The 24,733-nt window shown below is 42.5% G+C and overlaps 1 protein-coding gene across 2 annotated transcripts; it reads left to right on the top strand.

The window, feature by feature from the left end:
* Positions 1-2,307: 2,307 nt before the first annotated feature.
* On the top strand, positions 2,308-23,847 carry IL36G (interleukin 36 gamma). Of its 2 annotated transcripts, XM_065927300.1 has the most exons (8): positions 2,308-2,531; positions 10,183-10,412; positions 15,087-15,148; positions 15,897-16,004; positions 17,135-17,274; positions 20,274-20,477; positions 20,610-20,669; positions 21,531-23,847. In XM_065927300.1, the coding sequence occupies exons 3-7, from the start codon at positions 15,106-15,108 to the stop codon at positions 20,643-20,645; spliced, it is 531 nt and encodes a 176-aa protein (XP_065783372.1). In that variant the 5' UTR covers positions 2,308-2,531; positions 10,183-10,412; positions 15,087-15,105; the 3' UTR covers positions 20,646-20,669; positions 21,531-23,847. The 2 variants fall into 2 exon arrangements, with proteins under 2 accessions (XP_065783372.1, XP_065783371.1); XM_065927299.1 differs by lacking the exon at positions 20,610-20,669 and having other exon boundaries at positions 15,087-15,277.
* Positions 23,848-24,733: the final 886 nt, after the last annotated feature.

The following is a 24,733-nucleotide window of genomic DNA, read 5'->3' as shown; positions in this document are numbered from 1 at the left end:
GCAGGGGTTTCTGCTCCTACATCTTAACAAGGAACTTAACAAGGAAAGCAAATTAGAAGCAGTTGGCATTTTTTTTCTTTTTTTTTCTGTATAAGTTTTCTTTAAAATTGATGTATAGTTGACTTATAGTCTTGTGTTGATTTCTACTATAGAGCAAAGTGATTCAGTTATACATATATATATACATTCTTTTTTAAAAAATTCTTTCCCTTTATGGTTTATCATTGGACACTGAACACAGTTCTCTGTGCTATACAGTAGGACCTGTTGTTTATCCTTTTCATATATAATAGCTTATATCTCCTAACCCCAACCTCCTATTCTACCCTTCCCCCAATCTCTTCCCCCTTGGAAACCATAAGTCTGTTCTCTATGTCCCTGAGCCTGTTTCTGTTTTGAGATAGGTTCATTTGTGTCATATTTTGGATTCCATATATAAGTGAAATCACATGATATTTGTCCTTCTCTCTGACTTACTTCACTTAGTATGATAAACTCTAGGTCATCCATGTTGCTGCAAATGGCATTATTCCATTCTTTTTATGGCTGAATAATATTCCATCAACCTCCCTAGTGGCCCAGAGGGTGAAGAATCTGCCTGCGATGGAGGAGACCCAGTTTCGATCCCTGGGTTGGGAAGATCCCCTGGAGAAGGAAATGGCAACCCACTCCAGTATTCTTTCCTGGGAAATCCCATGGACAGAGTAGTCTGGCAGGCTATAGTCCATGGGGGTCTGCAAAGAATCAGACACAATTGAGCAACTAACAGTTTTCTTTATGTATATGTACCACATCTTACTTATCCATTCATCTGTTGCTGGGCATTTAGGTTTTGCTTCCATGTAAGACACATCAATGTTTTAACATCATGTGGTGTGAAACTCAGCTATCTACCCTCGATTATGCTAAGCCCTGTGTTGCCAAACTGAGATTTAACTTAATCACAGTTCCCAGCTCTCCTAGAAATGGAATCTTAATCCAGTCCATTAGGTATCACCTGAACAACGCTAGTGAGGTCATCTGCCTGGTAGACCTCTGTCAACCCTAAAATGAATGTAACTTTGTAACAACAAACCTGACCTTTTACCTAGTATAACTTCCTTGTCGTTGAGCCCTACTGCCTTTGAAAGTCTTTTATTTTGTACAGCTCCTTAGAGCTTGTTTCTATGTGCTAGATTGGATTTTGCCCAATTCAAATGGATTTTTGCTCAAATAAACTCTTAAAATTGTTAATAAAGCCTCAGTTCATCTTTTAACATGCTGAAGAGTTGATGACAAAGTAATTTTCCTCACAACTGTGTATGATTTGTGAATCTAATAACATTCTAATTTTTTTTTAAACGTTCTAGTTTTGATCAAAATGCTATACATGCTGCTGGCCAGAAAATAAATAACACATGAAAAATAAATGTTTCATTTTAAGGAGAATGTAGGCCTTTATGACTTTACATGGTCAAGTTTTCATTTTTGTTATCTATATTTTAAAATGTTTCAAAATAAGTTGCTTTGAAAAAATTAAAAAAATTAAGCATGTAGCAAGAAAACTAGAGGTACAGAAAATTTCATGTATTCTATAACTAAAAATGTGAATATTTCACAAAAGAAATGCTTTAGGGTCTTTCTGGACGCTGTGCTTCCAATGCAAGGGACATGGATTCTATCTCTGTTGGGGTCACAAGTCCCGTGGCCAAAAAGAAAAGAAAAGAAAAGGAAAGCTTTAGTCACATGAAAATGTTAAAAACTTTATAATTTACCAGTACAAAATCCAAAACTCCACTTTAATTAACTAAATTTAATTGTGTTAAACTCTTTATTTTTGAATTTATCACTGTGAAATACCATCAGCAGATTTCGGCAGATTAATATTAAAAGTCAAAAATAAATATACGTTAGCCTCCAACTAATAAAAATAAATGGAAAAAAGAATAAAAGATAATATGGCCAAAAAATAAATAAATAAATAAATATACGTGTATATTAGTATGTGTGTACTAAGTTGCCAAGTAAAATGTACTTCAAAACCGTGGTTTGTATTAAAAAAAAAAAAGTCTGAAAATCCCTTTTCTAAGTCTGGCATTCCCGCGGGAGCGCAGAGCTCTCTTGGCCCCACGCCCCCGTGTGGCCTCCGAAGGTGCCTTCGACGTCCTTCGGTGTCACGGCGCCCTCTGCTGGCTTGAGAAGGCACAGCTCTGACAGTAGCTCAGCCAGGGTCCCTGGGCGCCCTGGGATTCGCTGGCAGCCAGGTCCTCTCTGTAGTAGGACCCACGAGGGGGCAGTGGCCGAGGATGCTCTTTAAGGGGTTTGTGCTGAACCAAACCTTTGCATTCGCGAAGCTAAAGTGAGCCAGGTGGTGTGCAGAGGCGGCTCACAGAGGGCCTGGAATCTCACTGTGAAGTCTGGATTTGCTGGGTGGATAGCAAGGAGGATTTTGCGTTTGAGAGGAATTTCTTGGCCAGAGTGAGTGGGCAGCCGACAGCAGGAGGCACCTTGAAGTCTGCAGACAGTTATGAGCTGGGTCAGGAATCCTGGCGGTAAGTGGTAACCCTAAGACTCAGATGGGCATACCTTGTATCTCTATCTGCTCCATGCCTGTGAAGCTGACTTTGTGGGCTGCCTCAGTGATCTCTTGTCCTGTTTTCTGGTTGGGCTCAGATACTGGGAGATCAGAGGGAGGGGGAAGAGTTTAGTTAGTGTTCTTCCCCCTCGGCCCCAATCCCGGACCAGTTGGCAGTGGTTATGTTCATATAAGTAAGATGACACATCCGGCTTTCTCTCTGTCAGGTCATGCCAGATCCCCTTGCTCTTTTTCCTCTGGAAGGCGTGGTGGATTCCAGATGTCGGCAGCTTTACCACATTTGGTTGCTTCCTTGGAACCTGCCTGCGCTTTTGTAAATACTCCTTTGAATGCTTTCTCCCCAGTGGCATCTTTAGAGTATAAGCTTTATCCCTTGTTAGAATCTGACCTGTGCTAGGGTTTGAACTTATTGCCAGGTAATAGGTAGTCACTGAAGGTTTTAGACAGGACTGTGGATAGAGCAGATGTGTATTCTGAAAAAAATCTGACCAAAGTGAGAGGACAGCTTGAATCAGTGAGGGTTTGGGGCAACAGACCATTAACAGACAGCAGTGGGAACCCAGGTGATGAACTGAGACCCTGAGGCCTGCCGCGTTGGGTCAGGGAATGCGAGTGGGTAGCCAGTCTATCATATGAACGTGTCAGTTGCATGTATTACTAGGTATTTCACTTTAAAAAACTGGAAATGTAATGTTTTGATTTTCAGGGCTGCAAAATGAGTGTGTCAAAAGTGTCACACCCAGGGACATTCCTGGTGGTTCAGTAGTTAAGAATCTGCCTGCCAATGCAGGCGACCTGGGTTCAATCCCTGAGTTGGGATGATCCCCTGGAGAGCGAAAATGGCACCCCACTTCAGTAGTCTTGCCTGGAAAATCCCATGGATGGAGGAGCCTGGCAGGTACAGTCTATGGGGTCGCCAAGAGTCACAACTGAGCGACTTCACTTTCACTTTCTTTCATTTATAAATGAACTAATTTACAAAACAGAAACAGACTCACAGATTTTGAAAACAAATTTATGGTTACCAAAGGGGAAACATAGTGGGGAGGGATAAATTAAGAGTTTTGGATTAATATACGGATACTACTGTATATAAACTAGATGAACAAGAACCTACTCTATAGCCCATGGAACTTTATTCAATATTCTGTAATAACTTATATGGGAAAAGACTCTGAGAAAGAATGAATATGAACATTATTAATTGGCCAAACTCCAATATAAAATAAAAGTTTAAAAAATAAACAGAAAAGAATGAAAATATGCAATTGTATAACTGAATCACTTTGCTATATACCTGAAACTAACACAACATTGTAAATCAACTATACTCCAATTTAAAAAAGTACAGTGTAAACCCTACATCTGAATCATGTATGGAATTTTAAGTTTTCTAGTTGCCATATTAACAAAAGTGAAAAGACATAGGTGAAACTCAAAATATATAAAGGTCTGTGATAGTTCAATAGTATGGAAACAAATGACCCAATTAAAAATGGGCAAAACATCTGAACAGACAACTCCCTAAGAAGATGTACAGGTGGCGTATAGATGCATATACATCTATATGCAGATGTATATCTGCAGATATACAGATATAGACATATGAAAATATGTCTATTTAGACGTGTGAAAAGATAAGTTATTACATATATCATCGTGGGTGTGTGCATGCTCAGTGGTGTCCGACTCTTTGTGGCCCCATGTACTGTAGCCCACCAGGCTCCTCTGTCCATGGGATTTTCCAGGCAAGGATACTGGAGTGGGTTGCCATTTCCTCCCAGGTGATCTTCCCCAACCAGGGATCCAACCTTCGTCTCCTGCATCTCCTACACTGGCAGATGCATCCTTTACCACTGTACCACAAAGGAGCCCTCATATGTTGTTAGGGAATTGCAAATTGAAACAAGGAGATGCTATTATACACCTATTAGAGTGGCTAAAATTGGTAACACTGACAACATCAAATGTTGGTGAGGATGTGGAGCAACAGGAACTTTTAGTCATTGCTGGTGAGAATACAAAATAGGACAGCCACTTTGGAAAACATTCTGGCATTTTGTTTTTGTCTTTTTGTTTTTGTTTTTTTTTTTTTTTTAATATTATTTTATTAGTTGGAGGCCAATCACTTCACAACATTTCAGTGGGTTTGTCTTTTTGTTTTTACAAAGCTAAACCTAGTATCACCATATCACCCAGCAATTGCACTCCATGCAAAACTTGTGCACAAATGTTTATAGTAGCTTTATTCATCATTGCTAAAACCTAGAAGCAAGATGTCTTTCAATAGGCTAATGGACACAAAAACTGGCATATGTGTGTGTGCTGCTTCAGTCATGTCTGACTCTTTGCAAACTGTAGTCCACCAGGTTCCTCTGTCCATGAGATTCTCCAGGCAAGTATACTGGAGTGGGTTGCATGCCCTCTTCCAGGGGATCTTCCTGACCCAGGGAACAAATCTGCGTCTCCTGCACCTCCTGTATTGTAGGCAGACTCTTTACCGATAAGTCACTGGAGACGTCACCAAAACTGTGGTACATCCTCAGAAAGGTATACTCTTCAGCCATAAAAAGAAATGAGCTATCAAACTGTAAAAAGAGGAGCCTTAAATGCATACTGCAAAATAAAGGAAGCTAGTCTGAAATGCTATGTATACTGTGTGATTCCAAGTGTATGACATTCTGGAATATGGCAAAACTGTAGAGACAGTAGAAAGATCAAGGGTGTCGGGGGTTAGGAGAGGAAGAAGGAATGAGTAGGTGGAGCACAGAGGATTTTTTTTTTCTTTTTTGGTCGGAAAGACTATTGTTTATGATGCTGTAATGGCAGATATTTGACGTTAGTGTTTGTCTCATTTATGCAGGTGGATTCCTTACCGGTTGAGCCACAAGGGAAGCCCTTATGATACTGTGATGGCAGATATGTGATGTTATGTGTTTATCAAAACTCAGAATTGTGTAGCACAGAGTAAAGCCTAATGTAAACTTTGTACTTTAGCTAATAATATTGTCTCAATACGATACATGGTTATATATGTAATACTGATTCATCAATTATAACAAATGCAGCTCTAATCAAGATCTTAACAATAGGGAAACTCTAGGCTCTGTGTGAGTGTGTGTGTGTGTAGGGGGCTGCTTGGGGTGGAGTAGTATATGAGAACTCCTTGTACTTCCTGTTCTCTTTTCCTATAAACTTGAAACTGCTCTAAATAAAAGTGTATTAATTACATAAAATAGAGAGATGTGAAAGTAATTTAAAAAGATATACTCGAGTTCAGTAGGCATATTATTTCACTATAATAGCTGATTGGGTAGAAACCTTTTATCTTCTGACTTTTTTTTAAGGAAACGTTCTTTTTTTTTTTTAATTGAAATATTGTTGATTTACAACGTTATGTTATTTTACTTATATCACAAAGTGATTCAGTTATACATACATATATATATTCTTTTAAGATTCTTTTCCTTATAGGTTATTAAAAGGTGTTGAATATAGTCCCCTGTGCTATACAATAGGTCCTTGTTGTTTGTCTATTTTATGTTTAGTAGTGTGTATCTGTTAATCCTAAATCCTAACTTGTCCTTCCCCCTTTCCCCTTTTGGTAACCGTAAGTTTGTTTTCTATGTCTGTGAGTCTTTTTCTGTTTTGTAAACAAGTTCATTTACATCATTTTTTTTAGATTCGACATATAAATGATATCATATGACATTTGTCCTTCTCTGTCTGACTTACTTCAGTTAATATGATCATCTCTAGTTTCATCCATGTTGTTGCAAATTAGCCTGAATTTTTCTTGATGATGATCATAATTCCTATTAGGTGACGTGTCCACAAATCTTTCTCTCTCTATCCGGGTTCTGGTAATCATTTCCTCCTTTCATCCCTTGAGGCCTATGGGTGGTAAGGGGTGTATCCTACTGTTAGCAGCCCTTGGGGTGTGTACTATGCTTTGGGATTTCTATAGTCTGCCCACATCTTTATAAATAACTACATTACATCTATCTCAAATTGCCTAATTTGAGTGTTTCCTGTGTTGATATTAGGACTTCACATTAGGACACAGTATGGCTCCCAAATTGCCCCAAACAGTCTTGAAAGATTTTAATGTGGAAGTGACATTCCCTTTCTTGTAGGATGTAAACGACTGACATGCAATTCTGATCATCACAGGGAATTATTTTACAGCCTTGAAGGAACATGTCCTCAAGTCATGAATGTCAGTTCAAAGGAAATTTAAAAAGTGCTGATCCTTGTGGACATCAGAGAACCATCAGATCAGCAACCTCGACCTTACTGCTTGGCTTTCATTTATGTGATCTAGTAGTTACTTTGAGTTGGTTTCTTCTAGCTTTTGAAGCTGAAAGTAATTTAACCAATAGACTATCATAAGTAGAATTCATGGGTCAAAGGGTACCCATGTTTTAGACTTCTGAGAAATTGTTTTTCAAAAAGGCTGGGCTGATTCATACATCCATTCATCCAGTAAGTGAATCTGTTTCCGCACACCATTGTCTATTATTTCTTTAATTTATACCTTTCCGAAGGGTGGAAACTGAATCTCATTATTGCTTTGATTTGCATCTTGCTAATTATAGGTGGTTAATTAGAGGATGATTAACTAGGGACTTCCCTGGTGGCTCAGAGGGTAAAGCATCTGCCTTCAATGCAGGAGACCTGGGTTTGATCCCTGGATGGGGAAGATCCCCTGGAGAAGGAAATGGCAACCCATTCCAGTATTCTTGCCTGGAAAACCCCATGGATGGAGAAGCCTGGTGGGCTACAGTCCATGGAGTCACAAAGAGTTGGACACGACTGAGTGACTTAACTTTAACTATCAATTCAGTTCAGTTCAGTCACTCAGTCGTGTCCGACTCTTTGCGACCCCATGATTTGCAGCACACCAGGCCTCCCTGTCCATCACCAACTACCGGAGTCCATTCAATCTCATGTCCACTGAGTCGGTGATGCCATCCAACCATCTCATCCTCTGTCGTCTCCTTCTCCTCCTGCCCCCAATCCCTCCCAGCATCAGGGTCTTTTCCAATGAGTCAACTCTTTAGTTAACCATAATTACTTCTACTTATTGGATATTTACATTTTCTTCTCAGTGAGATGCTTTTTACATCTATTGCTCATTTTTTCTATACAATTATTTATCATTTTTCTTCTTGATTTATAATAACTATTTTAAAACATTGGATATTAATTATTAGATGTGTGGAAAATATTTTCTCCCAAGTACCTTCTTTTACCTTTCTTCTGTGGTGTGTTTTGTCCAAGTTTTCCCCAAATTCTTAAACATTTTTTATTTTGTGTTGAGATGTATCCAGTTGACAGTCTTGTGATAGTTTCAGGTGACCAGCAATGGGACTCAGCCATACATACACATGTATCCATTCTCCCTCAAGCTCTCCTCCCATCCAGGCTGCAACATAACACTGAGCAGAGTTCCATGTGCTGTACAATAGGTCCTTGTTGGTTATCCATTTAAAATATAGCAGTGTGTACATGTCAGCCCCAAACTCCCTAACTATCCCTTCCCCCCACCCTTCTCCCCAGCAAGTTTGCTCTCTAAGTCTGTGAGTCTCTTTCTGTTCTGTAAGTCAGTTCATTTGTATCATTTCTTTTTAGATTCCACATATAAAGGATGTCATACATATTTCTCCTTCTCTGTCTGACTTACTTCACTCGGTTTGACACTCTCTAGGTCCATCCATCTTGGTGCAAATTATTTTGTTCTTTTAAATGGCTGAGAAATATTCCACTGCATAAATGTACCATATCTTCTTTATTCACTACTCTGTCGATGAACATTTAGGTTGCTTCCATGTCTTGGCTATTGTGAAAAGAAAAAGAGTCAGTCAGTCATGTCCGGTCAGACTGTAGCCCACCAGGCTCCTCCGTCCATGGGATTCTCCAGGCAAGAATACTGGAGTGGGTTGCCATTTCCTTCTCCAGGGGATCTTCCCAACCCAGGGATCAAACCCAGGTCTCCCACATTGCAGACAGAAGCTTTACCATCTGCCACCAGGGAAGCCCCGGCTATTGTAAACAATGCTACAAAGAACATTGGGAAGTGTATGTATCCTTTCAGATCATGTTTTTCTCCTGATGTATGCCCAGGAGTGGGTTTGCGTGTTCATCTAGTAACCCTATCTTTAGTTTTTAAAGGACCCTCCATACTGTTCTCGGTAGTGGCTATACCAATTTACATTTGCCCCAGCAGTGTCGGGCAGGCCCCTTTCTCTCCACACCCTCTCCAGCATTTCCAAATTCTAAAATTTTGATAATGGTCAACTTATTATCTTCTGTATTTTGTGTGATGTGGATCGTTGGACAAAGGCTAAAAGTTCTCTGTTATTTGACTGTTTCCTTGGGAATTTCAGATTTCAGCCATTTAACATACCACCTTTCCTTAAATGTTATACCACAAGCTGTCCAATTAAGGCTTTAGCTGTTTTTTTTTTTTATATTTTGGTTGCACATGGTATACAACTTGGTCAATAGCTGTTTTATGTTTAGAGACATATCCCTTTATGCTGGCCCTGTATAGTTGGCTTTTTTGTCTTAATGCTTTTAATGCTTCTGTTTATTTCTGCCATTTTTGTGAGTAGTTTGGAGGTTATTTTCATTTGTCTTTTATTTTCACAAGACAGAAAAGAAGCTGTTAAGTAGCATCTTGTCCTAACTCCTAAAGCCTGGGGATTCACGGAGAAACTAGCTTTGGGGAAATGCGATGGATGAGGCCACAAGGATGCAAGTCTTAGACAACAGGATTGGGCTGCTTGGAGGAGCAGTGCTCAGCACTCAGTTGCTCAGTTGTGTCCGACTCTTTGTGACCCCATGGACTGTAGCCCACTAGGCTTCTCTGTCCATAGGATTCCCAGGCAAGAATACTGGAATGAGTTGCCATTTTCTCCTCCAGGGATTGAACCGAGTCTCCTGCATCTCCTGCATTGGCAGGAGGATTCTTTACCACTGCACCATCTGGGAAGCCCTTGGAAGAGTTCAATTACATCATCCCATGCATGTTGAGTAAAACATGTACTGTAGAGGCTGTCCTGGCAATTTCCTTGGCATTTTCCCTGGCATTTTCCCAAATTGACTAGAGTACCAATGGCTCCATGCTATTCTTCTTGTGGTTCATGTTACACATCATATTGTCTCACTAAGTGAACTTAGGTGAAAGCCAGTTTTTTTCCAGCAGTAATACACAACCCAGACTGTCAGCCCTGCTTGAAGGTAGCCTATGATAGCAATAGCACCTAAGCTACAGTGGTTTTGGTCCTCTTAGGGGTCCCCAGGGTGCTGGTGAGCACCATAGCAGAGAGCCCTGGATTAAACCTTTTGTTGTTGTTGCTTAGTCATTAAGTAGTGCTGGAGTCTGTCTTCCAGATCGTTTGTCCATGCGATTTCTCAGGCAAGAATACTGGAGTAGGTTGCCATTTCCTTTTCCAGGGGGTCTTCCCAACCCAGGGATCAAACCCAGGTCTCCTGCATTGCAAGCAGACTCTTTACCACTGAGCCACCCAGGAAACCCAGATTAAGCCTAGTTCTATCTATTATTAATTGGATTCTGTGTATTGTCAACTATTGATTTCCAGGAAATCAACCCTGAATGTTCATTGGAAAGACCGATGCTGAAGCTGAAGCTCCTATACTTTGGCCACCTGATGTAAAGAACTGACTCACTGGGAAAGACACTGATGCTGGGAAAGATTGCAGACAGGAGGAGACGGGGACAACAGAGGACGAGATGGTTGGATGGCATCACTGACTCTATCGACATGATTCCAAGAAAACTCCAGGAGATAGAAAAGGACAGGGAACCCTGGTGAGCTGCAGTCCATGGGATCACAGAGTCGGACAGGACTGAGCAACTGAACAACAACAGTTTGTCAACTGTGAGGGCCAGATAACCTTTACGGCTTCATGGTCCCTTCTGCGTTATTCATCGTCATTGTTGACTTGGTTACATGAATAAGTCATCATGGGGACTGTGCATCTGTGAACAGTCCCAGAGATTCTAGTGGTGAACGGTCAAACTTTCTTACTCTAGCTGGTTTACACTGATGTTCCCTCAACTTGTTAAGATCATTGCCACTTGGTTTAATGAGCAGACTGGCAGGAGTTGCTGTCAAACAAGTGTGGGTAATGATATCTTAAAGCTTGGAAATTAGTATCTAGACTCAGTGATCTCTTCAAATTATTTGCATGTCTTGGATTGTTGGCTTTATAAATGCTTACTTGAGTTCAGTGCAAGCCACACTTAACAGTGTGCAAAATTTTCCTTGTTCTAGGTGACAATAAAATATTAATAGAATCTGGCACACCGGGTTTTGTTCATATAACAGAACCACAATCTTTACTTTCTATAAGCAGCACTAAAATTGATGGCCTTCTCAAGTATAGCTAAGGGATCATGGAATAATCCATTTTGCTCTAAGACAAAAGTTCTGGTCCATTTCTTCAGCAGATGGGCTCTCTGCTCTTCAATTATCCACCCCAATGGCTCAGTTCTTCCTTCTTATCATCATCACGCCTATTCTTCTCATTTTTCTGATAGGCATTTGCACTTGAGTTTAAACTGGGGACCTCAGAATGGATGCTGATGGTGATAGTTCTGGGAATGCTGGCTTCTCTGAATGTTGGGAAGCCAGGAAAAGGTCACAATCAAGTGGAATAAAAGGTTGAAGCTAAAGAAGACATGGCATCTTTTGCAGTCTTTATTTGGGCATGAAAAACCCAAGCTTTTAAAAAATTAATAAATTTATTAATTTATGGCTGCATGTCTCTTGGGGTCTTAGTTCTCAGTCCAGGGGTTGAACCCATGCCCTCGGCAGTGAGAGCATGGTGTCCTAACCACTGGACCACCAAGAAATTCCCTCGGCAGTGAGAGCATGGTGTCCTAACCACTGGACCACCAAGAAATTCCACCTCTGCCTCTTTTTCCAAAAGTTTTAAAAAATATGGGTTGTATTATTTTATTTTAACAGTCACAATATATTGTCAAAACCCTGGAATGACATTGATATAATTCTATGAGCTGAAATAAAAGCCTTATTCATAATTCACCAGTTGCATGTACTGTCTCATTAAATAATTAGCAACTCAGATGAAAAGCAGCAAAACTGTAAATAGTTGATCTTAGTATCAACTTTTTGTTCCCCCATCAGGTCCATACCCTATGAAAATGGCTAAAATCTGAGAGTCAAAACTGAGAGAAAAAGATCAGTCCTGCCATTTATCAGGCTGGGATGATCAGACAGACAAATAAAGTTTGTCTTTTTATTTGATTTAAATTTATCAGACAGACAAATTTAAATTTATTGGACAGACAAATGAAAACAGTCAAAGAAGTGAGCAGAAAACACTGTGTCTCTTAAGGTCACACAGCGTGATGAGGTCTCTTGCATGTGATGGCACCAACCTGCTCCCAAAGACTTTTAAAAATATATATATTTACTTTTGTTGCATTGGTTGCTGCATGCAGGTTTTCTCTAGTTACAGTGCAGTAGCTTCTCTTGTTGAGGAGTGTGGGCTGTAGGGGATGTGGGCTTAGTAGTTGTGGCCCTCGGGCTTAATTTATCCAGAAGATATGAGATCTTCTAGGGCCAGGGATCAAACCTGTGTCCCCTGCATTGGCAGAAGGATTCTTAACCACTGGACTGCCAGGGACGTCCTCCCAAAGGCTTTTGAATCAATGGAAATACGGCTGTCTGTGGTGTGTCCTTTGGGCCCTCTGAGCATCTCCAGGGCTGACTCTTCATCTCCATCTTTGTGTTTCATGCACCCAGAAGACCACACTCTCTTTTCAGAGGTCTGAGCATCAGTTTGATAGAGGAACCCCTCCTGAGGTCTATGCATCAGTCCTACAAGCTTCCTCCTTTGACTCCTGGATTCTTTTGTTTCCTCCTGATTCCTTCCTGCAGTTCGGTACTGTCTGAGACAGCAAGCTGCAGGAGTTGGTGATGGACAGGGAAGCCTGGCTCGCTGCAGTCCATGGGGTCGCAAAGAGTTGGACATGACTGAGCAACTGAACTAACTGAGAAAACTTTGGTAACTCCTTTTTACTCTTCAGCCTTCTAACATATGTGTAACCAGTTCCTGGTATTCAGTTCCCTCTGTTTGCAGTTCCTTGTGTGGGTTCTGCTTTCCAGCCTAGATCCTGATTGAAATAGAGACCCATGAATTTGGAAGCAAGTTGATGGGGCCTTTTTGATGTCATCTTGGGGCAAGCATCCCAAGAGAGGAGGTATGTTGACTGAAGCATGATGAAGGGATTCTTCAGCTGGGCACAGAGGACTCAAGAGGTGACACTGGCCAAGCCTGGATTTGTACAGAGGTGTATCTAAACTCATAATCACACTTTCTCTCCAAGGGAAACAGATATACTGCACACCAGAAGTGATGGGACTGAGGTCTCAACAAGGAAGGATCATGTTCCTCTAAGGCCAGAAAGGAGATGGGTGGGACTACACCAGTGGTTAAGAATCTGCTTCCACTACAGGAAGCAGGGGTTCGATCCCTGCTTGGGGAACTAAGATTTCACATGCTGAGTGGTGTGGCCTGGTCAGAAATTTCAAAAAAAGAAAGAGAGTGAGAAAGAAAGAAAGGATATGGGGGTGAAATGTATGAGAAGTTAAGTAAGGAGACTCTTCTCAGGGTTGGGAAGAGGGGTTCATGGAGGTGCTAACCTAGAAGGTTCTGTCTTATTCTTTGCACTTCCCCCCTCCAGGTGAATACAAAGCTATAGGTGCTTCTAAGTCTGCCTTCTGAAATTAACTTCAGTCAAATTAACTTGTGTCTCAGAAATAATTTATGTGTGACTTCAGCAGATGTGTGTGCATGTAACAAACATATAGAACAATAACTTATCATTTGTTGACACCTACAAATGTCCTACATTACTAGAGCAGAGTGGAAAGGATAAGCTGGGATGTGGAGTTCAGTTTTTCGAAAAGTCACTACCTACCTCATGAGTCCTTAGGCAAGTCTAGAGTCCACTATATTTGGGGGCACCAGAAACTAGGACTACTTCTTTTTTTTTTTTTTCTGGCTATACCAAATGGTGTGATATCTTAGTTCCCCGACCAGGGATTGAACCTGTGTCATTGGAAGCACGGAGACTTAACCCCTGGACCACCAGGGAAGTCCCCAGGCTTACCACAGTTAAGGGTGTGCTGCTCAATGCCTGTGGCTCCCAAGAGGATGGAGGTGCATCTCCAAGGGACTAAAGAAGCAGACGGAGGTGCTTTTAACTTAACCCTCCATGTATGGGTAGCCCAAGTTGGAATGATTCAGTGACCAGAAATGCCATATGCCTCCTGTCTGTGCCTATGTGTGCTAAGTTGCTTCGCTTGTGCCTGACTTTATGGACTGGAGCCCGCCAGGCTCTGTCAATGGGGTTCTCCAGACGAGAACACTGGAGTGGGTTGCCATGCCCTCCTCCAGGGGATCTTCCTGACCCAGGGATCGAACCCGTGTCTCTTATGGTCTCCTGCATGGGCAGGCGGGATCATTACTACTAGTGCCACCTGGACCCACAGCTAATTTTGCCATCATAGGGCTCCCTTAGTAGGACTGCAGAGGGCAAGCTTCCTGGCCCCAGGTGATGGATTCCCTTCACTTAGAGCCGGCCAGTCCAGTCCAGAGTGACTGCAGCAGGAGAATTGGGTTCTGGGGAAGTCCCTCAATCTCCCCTTCCTGAGAAACCCAGGATCTGTCATGAACCTGCTGGAGGAGCTTGGCTTGGTATTTTCTTCTCAGGGAGCCCAGACAGGTCATATGCATGCTGATGCTGTAATTTCTTCATCTGAGCCTCATGGGATCTTCTGAAAGGAGGATCCTGCTTTCATTCATGTTATAAGATTGTCACGCCCCATTGAGGTAGCTGGCACTCCCTAACATGCCAGATAAATAGCCCTTGCTTTGTCATAGACCGTCATTGCTCTTGGGAGCTGCTGGAGCTACTATACAGTCTCCTGTGCTTTCGATAAAGGTTCTTGCCAACTGAGAGCTGGAAGGTTCTTTAACTCTTGAGCCTTCTCTCTTTTCAGTGTTTTAGGATTCAGTGAAGGGGTGGAGCCATGCCGGGCTAGATGCTTCTTACTAGGGAGCTGCTAGGATCCTGGTAGAGCTACTTGACTCAGGTCCCTCCCCTGTTTCCAGGCAGATGAATTTGTCAGTGGGATTGGGGAGGGCTGCTGGGAGGAGGTGACCCAGACTTCAGGGAGCTGTGGGCTATTTGAGGTAAAAAGTCATGCCTGACCTTGGAACCTCTAGGGGGAACACGGTCCCTGGCTGGATCCCTGGGAGGAGGAAAATTCTGCTTTACATGCCATCCTTAAGGTTGCCTTGAGGTTTTGCCCCAGAAGGTGCCTCAGATCTTGGTATCAGGCCAGGCTTCCTGGCTCCCTGCCTAGAATCAGCACATGAGGAACTAGTTTCCTGGGAGGGTCTTGAAATGTCTTCTAATGCTTAGATCTCCTATCACTGTCCCCCACAGGCCCTGAGACTACCCCACTATGGCACGTATGATGGGAGCCGATGGAAGAATCCATACGTCAGGTGATGCTGGCAGGGGGTCTGGGCCAGGAACATTCATGCCTGTCTCTTCTGGACACCCAGCCTTCTCTGCTTCTTGCTGTGTACAGTCCTTACCACCCAAGGCTATCCATCCCCAGGTGGAACATGAGGGTGAGGACCACTTCTTATTCACTGCTCTGGGTCCAGACCCAGGCTTGGGCCAAACCCAAAGCATCAAAGAGGGTAGCTGGGTCTTGACACAAGTGTACTTATGGGGATGAGAGTTTACCTTCTTAGACCAGTTATGGCCCTTCTCTTCCTCAACGGAGCCCACAGTTTCAATGGAAAGAAAGGCTGGGTTCATGGGTCGTGAGAGAGCTGCCAGTTTTAATGTGCAAACCCTGAACCATCCTTTCTGAAAGACCTAGATTAGATCATTCTCCTGGTGGTGGTTTAGTCACTATGTTATCTCTGACTCTTTGCAGTCCCAGGGACTGTATCCCGCCAGGCTCCTCTGTCCATGGTATTCTCCAGGCAAGAATACTGGAGGGGGTTGCCATTTCCTTCTCCAGGTGATCTTCCCCAGGTCTCCTATATTGCAGGTGGTTTCCTGGATTTCAGGCAGATTCTTTTTTTTTTTTTTTTTTAATGTTCAGGCAGATTCTTTACCAACTGAGCCTTCTTTCCTGAAAGACTTGGATTAAATGATCTTTCTCCTAACATCTGGTAAAGCAGCCTTCATCATGTTGGGGTTCTTTTTTTTTTTAATTATTCTTTTCCATTTAAATAGCAATGGATCATCCCAGACCTGTAGTAGTCTCCGACTGGAATCAGCAAGTGTGGATCCTTCAGGGTCAGACCCTCGTGGCAGTTCCTTGGAGCAACAATGTGGGGCCAGGTAAGTGACAGGTCATAGTGTGGCTGCTTCTTGGAGCAGCCTCATATCAGTGCAGCTGGGATGCTAGTACTATCCTTTTATTAAAGTTTGGATTTATAGCAGAGACATCATTTGGCTGACAAAGGTCCGTATAGTCAAAGCTATGGTTTTTCCAGTAGTCATATATGGATGTGAGAGTTGGACCAGATTGAAGACTGAGCGCTGAAGAAATGATGCTTTTCAACTGTGGTGCTGGAGAAGACTCTTGAGAGTCCCTTGAACTACAAAAAATCAAACCAAGTCAACCCTAAAGGAAATCAACACTGAGTATTCATCGAAGGACTGCTGTTGAAGCTGAAGCTCCAATACTTTGGCCACCTGATGCGAAGAGCCAAGTCACTGGAAAAGACCTTGTTGCTGGGAAAGACCAAGGTAAAAGGAGAAGGGGGCAGCAGAGCACGAGATGGTTGGATGGCTTCACCAATTCTATGGATATGATTTTGAGCAAACTCTGGGAGAGTGTGGAAGACAGAGGAGCCTGATGTGCTGCAGCCCATGGGATTGTGAAGAGTCAGATACAACTTAGCAACTGAACAACAACACCTGGAGGGGGAAGAATTTCACATCTGCCCGGGGAAGGGGTATCTTGGACCATGGCAAGGAGAGCAGAGGGAGGGAAGTAGCTTTCTGGGGAGCAGGAGAGCTGCTTTCAGTGGTCTGAAGGCCTGTGCTAAGGAAAAAGAATGGCTTGTTTGCCCAACTTCCTATGTCCTAAGAGGACTAATTGGGTGGATTGCACAGAAGGCAGATTTCAACATCAGCTAGGCAAAACTTGCTAATGAACAGAACTTTCCAAGGATCAGAGGGGTTTCTTGGGGCTGGTACATCTTGCCTCCAGGTGTTCAGGCCGAGGTTGGGAAAATCCTAAGGGTGGGGTCTGCCTCCTCTGCCTTTGCTTCATTTCCTAGAGCAGTGACTGGTGCTTGGTGTGATTGAGTGAATGAATGAACGAATGAATATGAGGCTGATCATTCTGTGGGTCTGGGGTAGTGGGATTATATTCTTAAGGTCTCTTCCAGCCTTGCCTGTAAGATCTTGGTCTTTTGTAATTGCAAAAGGTCACTGACACCATAATCCCTCTTATCTGACAGTCACTGTCACCATTATGCCATGCAAGTATCCGGAGTCTCTTGAGAAAGACAAAGGGATTCCTATTTATTTGGGAATAAAGCAGCCAGAAATGTGTCTATATTGTGAGGACATTGGTGGAAAGCCCAAATTGCAGTTGAAGGTAAGTGACAAAGAAAAATAATGTTAGAAAAAACCCAACTTCTTTTCTCAGAAGTTGATTTGTCAGGAAATCTAATTTTATAATTAAAAAAGAAATAGTTTCTGCTCTTAAGCATATTTATACCTGGCTCCTTTAGAGTCATGTGCATGCAATAAGCTTTTCTTTTTTTAAAAAAAAAAACTAATTTTTATTTGTTTAGTTTTGGCTGTGCTGGGTCTATTTTTGCTGTGTGGGCTTTCTCTAGTTGCAGTGAGTGGGGGCTACTCTCTAGTTGTTGTGGACGGGCTTCTCATTGCAGTGGCTTCTCTTGTTGCAGAGCACGGGCTCTCTAGGCATGTGGGCTCAGTAGTTGTGGCTTCTGGGCTCTAGGGCACAGGCTTGGTAGTTGTGGCATGGCTTAGTTGTTCTTGGCATGTGGGATCTTCCCAGAACCAGGGATCGAGACTGTGTCTCCTGCATTGGCAGGAGGATTCTTTACCATGAGCCACCAGGGAAGCCCATGTTTTTCTTATTTCTAACTGCCTGTCATAAAAATAGCTTTTTTCTGAAACTTCAGTTTACAGCAATTCAATTTAATTCAACACCATCCAATCCATGTCAGCAAATGTGTGCATTCTCACTGGCCTCCAGCACTGTTATAGGCATTTGAATATCATCAGTGCACAGAATGGCAAAGAGTCCTGCCTTCCTAGGGTTTACATTCTAGTGGAAGACAAGAAATGGTCCACAAGCAGCATAATCATGGGTAAGCCTGTAACATGTTAAAGGGGATTATGTTGTCTGGGAAAGAATGATTAGGGCTGGTAAAGAGACTGGTGGTGCCAGAAAGAGCTAGAACCTGGTTTCATGGTAAATGGTACAGCAGGTGTTATTGCAAAGGTGAGATTTTATTGGACAGGAAAGGAAGCAAAAGTGTGAGCCAACAGGGTGTCCAGTGAGGTAAAGTTCAAGGGCCAGGAGTGAGCTGGGGAGGAGGCAGAGTTCAGAGAAAGGCAGATAGTGAAAGAGCTTTCCCACTTTTGTAAGGACTTTAACCTGTCAATCAATTAATTCATTCAACATGTATGCTAGACTCTAGGTTCATCCACATCACTACAAAGACCCAATTTCGTTCCCTTTTATGGCTGTGTAATACTCCGTTGTATTTATCTACTACTGTGTGTAAGATAGATGGCTGGTGGCAACCTGTTATACGGCACAGGGAGCTCAGTCCGGTGCTCTCTGATGATCTAGGGGGTGGAACTGGGGGTGGGGGTGGGAGAGGTCCAAGAGGAAGGAGATACACGTACGCACAGGGCTGCTTCACTTTGTTGTACTGCAGGGACTAACACAACGTGGCAAAGCAACTATACACCAATTAAAAATATATAAAAATTTTAAAAAATTAATTCAATCCAAATTATTGGAATGTTTTGAATAGAAAAGTGACATGAAAGGACATACGTATTAAAAGGATTTTTTGGCTGCTACATGAGAGCAGGGTGAAAAGGACAAGGAGAAAATGCCCCTTGGAGGCTTCGGGGTGACCCAGATGTAATCTGAGGGTCTATTGGAAGAAGAGGGATGATGGACAGAGTCGTGAAATACTTTAAATTGAGGCAATGGAATTTGCTGACAGTGAATATGGTGTGTGATGAAGTAGATAAGGACGAAACAGTAGGCTTTCAGCTCTGTAGGTAAGAGCTAGATGGTTTAGACCCTGCAGGTTTTGTTAAAGGCTTTAAATTGTATGATAATTATGAGAACAGCATTCAAGACTTTTAAGCTGAATGGTAACATGATCTTATTTATTCAGTTATTTCAGCTTCCAGTTCATTCAACTCTTTGTGGAGAATGAGTTGTGGGGATGGAACAGGTGTGGGGGAGGATGTGAGAAGCGGCTCAATTCAACAAAGACTTTGGAACTAGGGTTTACAGGTCTTACTGCTGGGTTAGATGCTGAGAGGTCAAAGAAAGCAGTATCAAGGTTGGCTTCTTGGTTTTTGGCTGTCCACAGAGTGGGATAGATTAACTGGAAGTTATTAACTGAATAAAGGAATCTTTTGGAAGAAGTCCCTCTACTCAGGGTAGGATGTGGCTGAATTATGGGCCATTCTATTATCTCTTTGGAGATCTTTGATATAATGTAATTTACTTAGAAATACTTATCTAATATGTAAATATATAAATATATACATCTACAAATATCTTTCTGTATACAATATAGAAGATTTTTTCTGATTATTCTATATTCCTTTGTTCCTTTGAGTGCAAGTCCTTTGATTTTTTAGACCCTCTTGTGCCTTTTTCATGGCTTTGAGCTTTCTCATATGTTTGACAATTTATCAGAAACCTATGCACCCCCACCCTGGTAGTACTTCGCCGGAGCAGTTGTTCTTACATCTCAAGGATGCAGCTTGGGTGAGAGAGGACCTTGGCTTCCTGCTGCAAATTTGCATCTCCTTCCTTTGCCTCGGGGGGGGGGGGGGGGGGGGGGGCGGGTCTTCTCAGCCTCTAATGTGAGGAGAGTTCCAGTTTGTAATTCAAGTATGGCCACTTGTTCGTGAACCTGTGCCTTGTGTCACTTCCATGCCACCTCTGGATTTGAGGGTGAAGGCTGGGAAGGTGAGATTTTGTATGTGCCCACCTCGCTGTTCCTTTGAAATGTATTTTCCTAGGTTTGCTCTAATAGATGGATAGAGTTGCTCAAATGTTGGATCATTTATAGGTTGTGTGCAAGGAATCTTAAACTGCAGGGCTTCCTAGGTGGCTCAGTGGTAAAGAATCTGCCTGTCAATACAAGAGATGAGGGTTCAAGCCCTGGGTTGGGACGATCCCCTGGAGAAGGAAATGGCAACCCCCTCCAGTAGTCTTGCCTGGAGAATCCCATGAACAGAGGAGCCTGGTAGTCTACAGTCTGTGGGGTCTCGAAAGAGTCGGATATGACTTAGCGACTAAACAACAACCTTGACCTACTCAAACAGCCTCTGCTTCTCCTGGTATTTTCTGTCCCGTTTCAGAGCCAGAAGATAATGGATCTGTACAACCAAGCCAAGCCTGTGAAGCCATTCCTTTTCTACCATGAAATGACAGGCAGGACCTCCACATTTCAGTCCGTGGCCTTTCCCGGATGGTTCATTGCCTCTTCCGAGACAAACCAGCCCATCTTTCTCATTTCCGAGCTGGGGAGCGTGTACAATACTGCCTTCCAATTAGATTTCAAGGTTTGAACTCAACCTAGAGGTGGCAACTTGGTCTTATCATTTCTAGCACTCAGTGTCTTTGTCTGTATCATCTCTGTGTCATTTTCACCAGTGCTTAGAGGTGGGCTTGACCCCGTTCTCATCTTATTTTAGAGAAGAAGCAATGACTGTATGGAAACCAAGGCATAGAATGTGGGCTCAGAAGCAAAGGAGGTGGGTGGTGTGTGGCTCTCCTTTCCAGCTGCAATGGTCCATCCCTCAAACCATCTGTACAAAGATATCAGGACCCTAAAACAGTAGGACTCTCTTGAGTGTGGTCATGAAGAAGCCTCAGAGCTCATGAGTCTGTCTTACCCAAGATACTGAGACTAGCTTGGAGCTGATCTTTCTATTCTGCTTTGTTTCCTGATGGGATTACATTTCCCATAATCTCTATGTTTCCAGTACATTGCAAGGGTTAATACATCGTTTTAAGGGTTAGAATCTTGTAAAAGAAAATAACTTTTTTTTTTTAGAAAATAACTCTTAATGAAATTGAATTATTTTTTTCCAATTTTAATGTGTTACCATAAAGCCAGTAGCTTTTCCCCAGTGGCTCAGAAGTAAAGAATCCACCTGCAGTGCAGGAGCCGCAGGAGACGTGGGTTTGATCCCTGGGTTGGGAAGATCCCCTGGAGGAAGGAATAACAACCCACTCCAGTGTTCTTGCTTGGAGAATCCCATGGACAGAGGAACCTGGCAGGTTACAGTCCATGGTGTCGCAAAGAGTCAGACACAACTGAATCGACCTAGCACAAATGCACACACCAGAAAACCAAATATAAACTCTAGATTGTTTATACAATAAGAAAGCTAAAACAGATATAAAATGAAATAGGAAACAAGGAGCAAACTGAAATTAGCAAGAGTAATTAAATGAGAACACCACAGTGGGTCAGCCTGGGGCTTAGCTGAAGGGAGAAGGGTCCTTAATCAATGGTGATAGAATGGGGTGGTGGGGATATTTCATGTAAAAAGGCACTACTGTTTACTATTTTCTGTAGAATCTCATGCCTTGCTTTCTTTTCTTTTTAGGAACCCTCACAACTTAACTACTCCCTCTAAAAACTGCAGTAAAAGATGCTTTTTGGGAAATGGAGAGCCTAAATTCCTCACCAGCCATGCTTCAGATGTTATCTTGTGATGAAATGACACAACTGATTTAGGGTATAATTGTAGAAAGATGTAGCTAAGATCTGGTTCTGCATATCATAGATTTCTTATTCTGACTCTGATACTACAAATGCAGAAAACGATGTTTGCTTAAATACAGTCCACACAATAGCACCAGTAGTGAATTTTTTTAATGAAACTTTCATTAAAGTGGTGGACAATCACACCACCTACTCTACTAGGCAGGCTAGTAAGCAGTCAATAAGCACTGACTTAACACAGTGTCTCTTGATTCTTAGAAGTTTTCTTCTTCAATGAAATACTTTTTTAGTATGCAGTTTTATAAAAGTCAACATTAATATGGACATGAAGCTAATTAGTTCTGGAATATCAAATAGAAGAGTTACTCATTGGATATTTAGTACTACAGTCACTGCTAATAAATGGTGACAGGTTGTTATATCTGCCAATTTGCATCATTACTTTGTCAATTGTTACATGTGACAATTGGGGTCTGATGACACATTCACTTGTGACATGATTATGATTCTGAGTGCCATGGCATAGCCAGTCCTACCAGGGGCTGTGTGATGATTCAGTTTCCTCATCTCCTTTCTCTACTGTGGAATCTCTATTCATGCAGGCACGATGGTACCTTTGTCAACTGGCATGTACAAGAGCTCATGCAAAACTCTAATAAGGTGATGCCTTGTGGCTGGGCTCAGGGGTAAGGTGGTCACCTATAAGAGATTCTGATAACATATTTAGAGCATACTCAGAATGAAAAAGGGGCTTCTCTGGTGGCTCAGGGGCTTTCCTGGTAACTCAAATGGTAAAAAATCTGCCTGAAATGCAGGAGACATGGGTTTGATTCCTGGGTCCAGAAGATCCCCTGGAGAAAGGAATGGCTACCCACTCCAGGATTCTTGCCTGGGAAATCCCATGGACAGAGGAGCCTGGTGGACTACAGTCCATGGGGTTGCAGAGTCAGACACGATTGAGTGACTAACACTTTCACTCTCAAAATGCACACATAGGGAATTTCCCCATGATCCAGTGGTTAAGACTTTTATTGCCTTGGGCTTGTGTTCAATCCTTGGACTGAGAACTAAGATCCCATAAGCCAAGCAGCATGGCCAAAAACAAACAAACAAAGCAAAACAAAAAAAAAACAAACAAAAATGAAAAACACAGTAATCTCATCCTGTGGTACCCAGAGAATAGCCTTCCATGGAGCCCCAGCTTACCCATCACATTTGAGAAATACCGCACACGATCTGGCACAGTGGATGAAATCAGGGGAGGTTCTTGTGAGCAGCAGCACTCATTTTCAGCTCATTACCTGGTGCACATCTGACGTTCATGTGTTTGCTTTGTCTAGTGCTCTTGCGCTTGAGTACCATGTGCTCCAGGCCAACATTTATTGAAGCATTTGGTTCCTTTGGATCTTTAGCAACTAGATACTACAGAAAACCTTGATGCCCTGGGAGAGGGGTTTCTGGCTTCCAGTTGGGGGAGGGGATTAAGAACTTTGCCACCAAAATCACAAGTCCAGAGAAAACTGTTGAGTGGGATGTTTTCCTGTCAAGCTGCTTTGGGGCTTATATCATCTGGCCCCAGAATTGCTGAAGGGCAAAGGTGGTTTCCTGAATTAACAATTGGCCATGAGGACTAAAGATGCCTCCCCAAGACCCTGAGACCAAGGGTTCTAATGAATAATTTTTCATGTCAATGAAACATCAATTGGTATTTCTCACACTTGAGGAGATGGTTGGATGGCATCACCAACTCGAAGGATGTGAGTTTGAGCAAGCTTCGGGAGTTGGTGATGGACAGGGAAGCCTGGCATGCTGCAGTCCATGGGGTCGCAAAGAGTGGGACACGACTGAGTGACTAAACTGAACTGAACTGATGATGTGATATCACTTACATGTCAAATCTTAAAAAATGATGCAAATGAACTGATTTACAAAACAGAAAAAGACTCATAGACAGAGAAAACAAGCTAATGGTTACCAAAGGGAAAATGGAGAGCAGTAAATTGGGAATTTGGGTTAATAGATACATCCTCCTATATATAAAATAATCAATAAGAACATACTGTATACACAGGAAACTATATGCAATATTTTGTAATAATTTTAATGGAAAAAATTCTGAAAAACAATATATGTATATATGTATGTATGTGAATCACTTTCCTATATACCTGAAACATTGTAAATCAGCTCTACTTCAATTAAAAATAATAGGCACACAATATTTTGCTCCCTTTCCCCAGGAATTGTAGTTTTTCTTAATGACGTCATCTGCTTTCGCCTTTTCCTTTTATGGGTGGGGAAAGGGAGGTGCCCAGTGTGGCGGTGACTTATTGAGGTGACATTGACATTGATTATTTGACTTGGAAATCATGATAGCCTTGACTGTGGGTCTTTCAATCTCTGTTTCCTGGAGTTGGGATATTATGAATCACAGTGTGAGAAATCAGCAACAATTATCCAGAACAAGACAGCGCCTTGTGAGCCTCCTCACTTCCATCATTGGGCTGTTCTCATCTAGCACAGTGTCGGAGGATGACCCACCCCAGGCGGAGCACTCCTGGCACCTAAGCATCGTTATGAAATGACTTAAGTGCTGACCTATATTGTGCAGTTGTTTCTCAAACTGAAGCAGCATCAGAATCACCTGGGGTGTAAGCTAAAAGCTCGGGTATGTGGGCAAAATGTAGACCTAGTAAGTCAAACCTGGGCTTCCTTGGTGGCTCAGCGATAAAGAATTTGTGTGCAATGCAGGAGACTTAGAGTCCATCCCTGGGTCAGGAAGATCACCTGGAGAAGGAAATGGCAACCTACTCCAGCCTGGAAAATCCCATGGACAGAGGAGCCTGGTGGGCTAGAGTCCATGCGGTCACAAAAGAGTCAGACATGACTTAGCAACTAAACAAGAACGACAAAGTTAAACCCACTCCTCTCACAATTCTGACTGTCTAGGCTTAGAGCTGGGCCTTAGATGAAGGAGAGGTATGTGGCAAGGTATGGAGACAGAGCCTGGAGCTTCCAGGTTCTCTGAGGATGCTACTCACTCCAGATCTTCGACATGTTCACCAGCCTAGAAGTTCTCCAAGC

Source organism: Muntiacus reevesi, chromosome 3 (assembly GCF_963930625.1).
Source record: "Muntiacus reevesi chromosome 3, mMunRee1.1, whole genome shotgun sequence".
NCBI classification, from domain to species: domain Eukaryota; kingdom Metazoa; phylum Chordata; class Mammalia; order Artiodactyla; family Cervidae; genus Muntiacus; species Muntiacus reevesi.
Note: the sequence above shows the minus strand (reverse complement) of the source record. Positions and strands in the feature narration are given on the sequence as shown.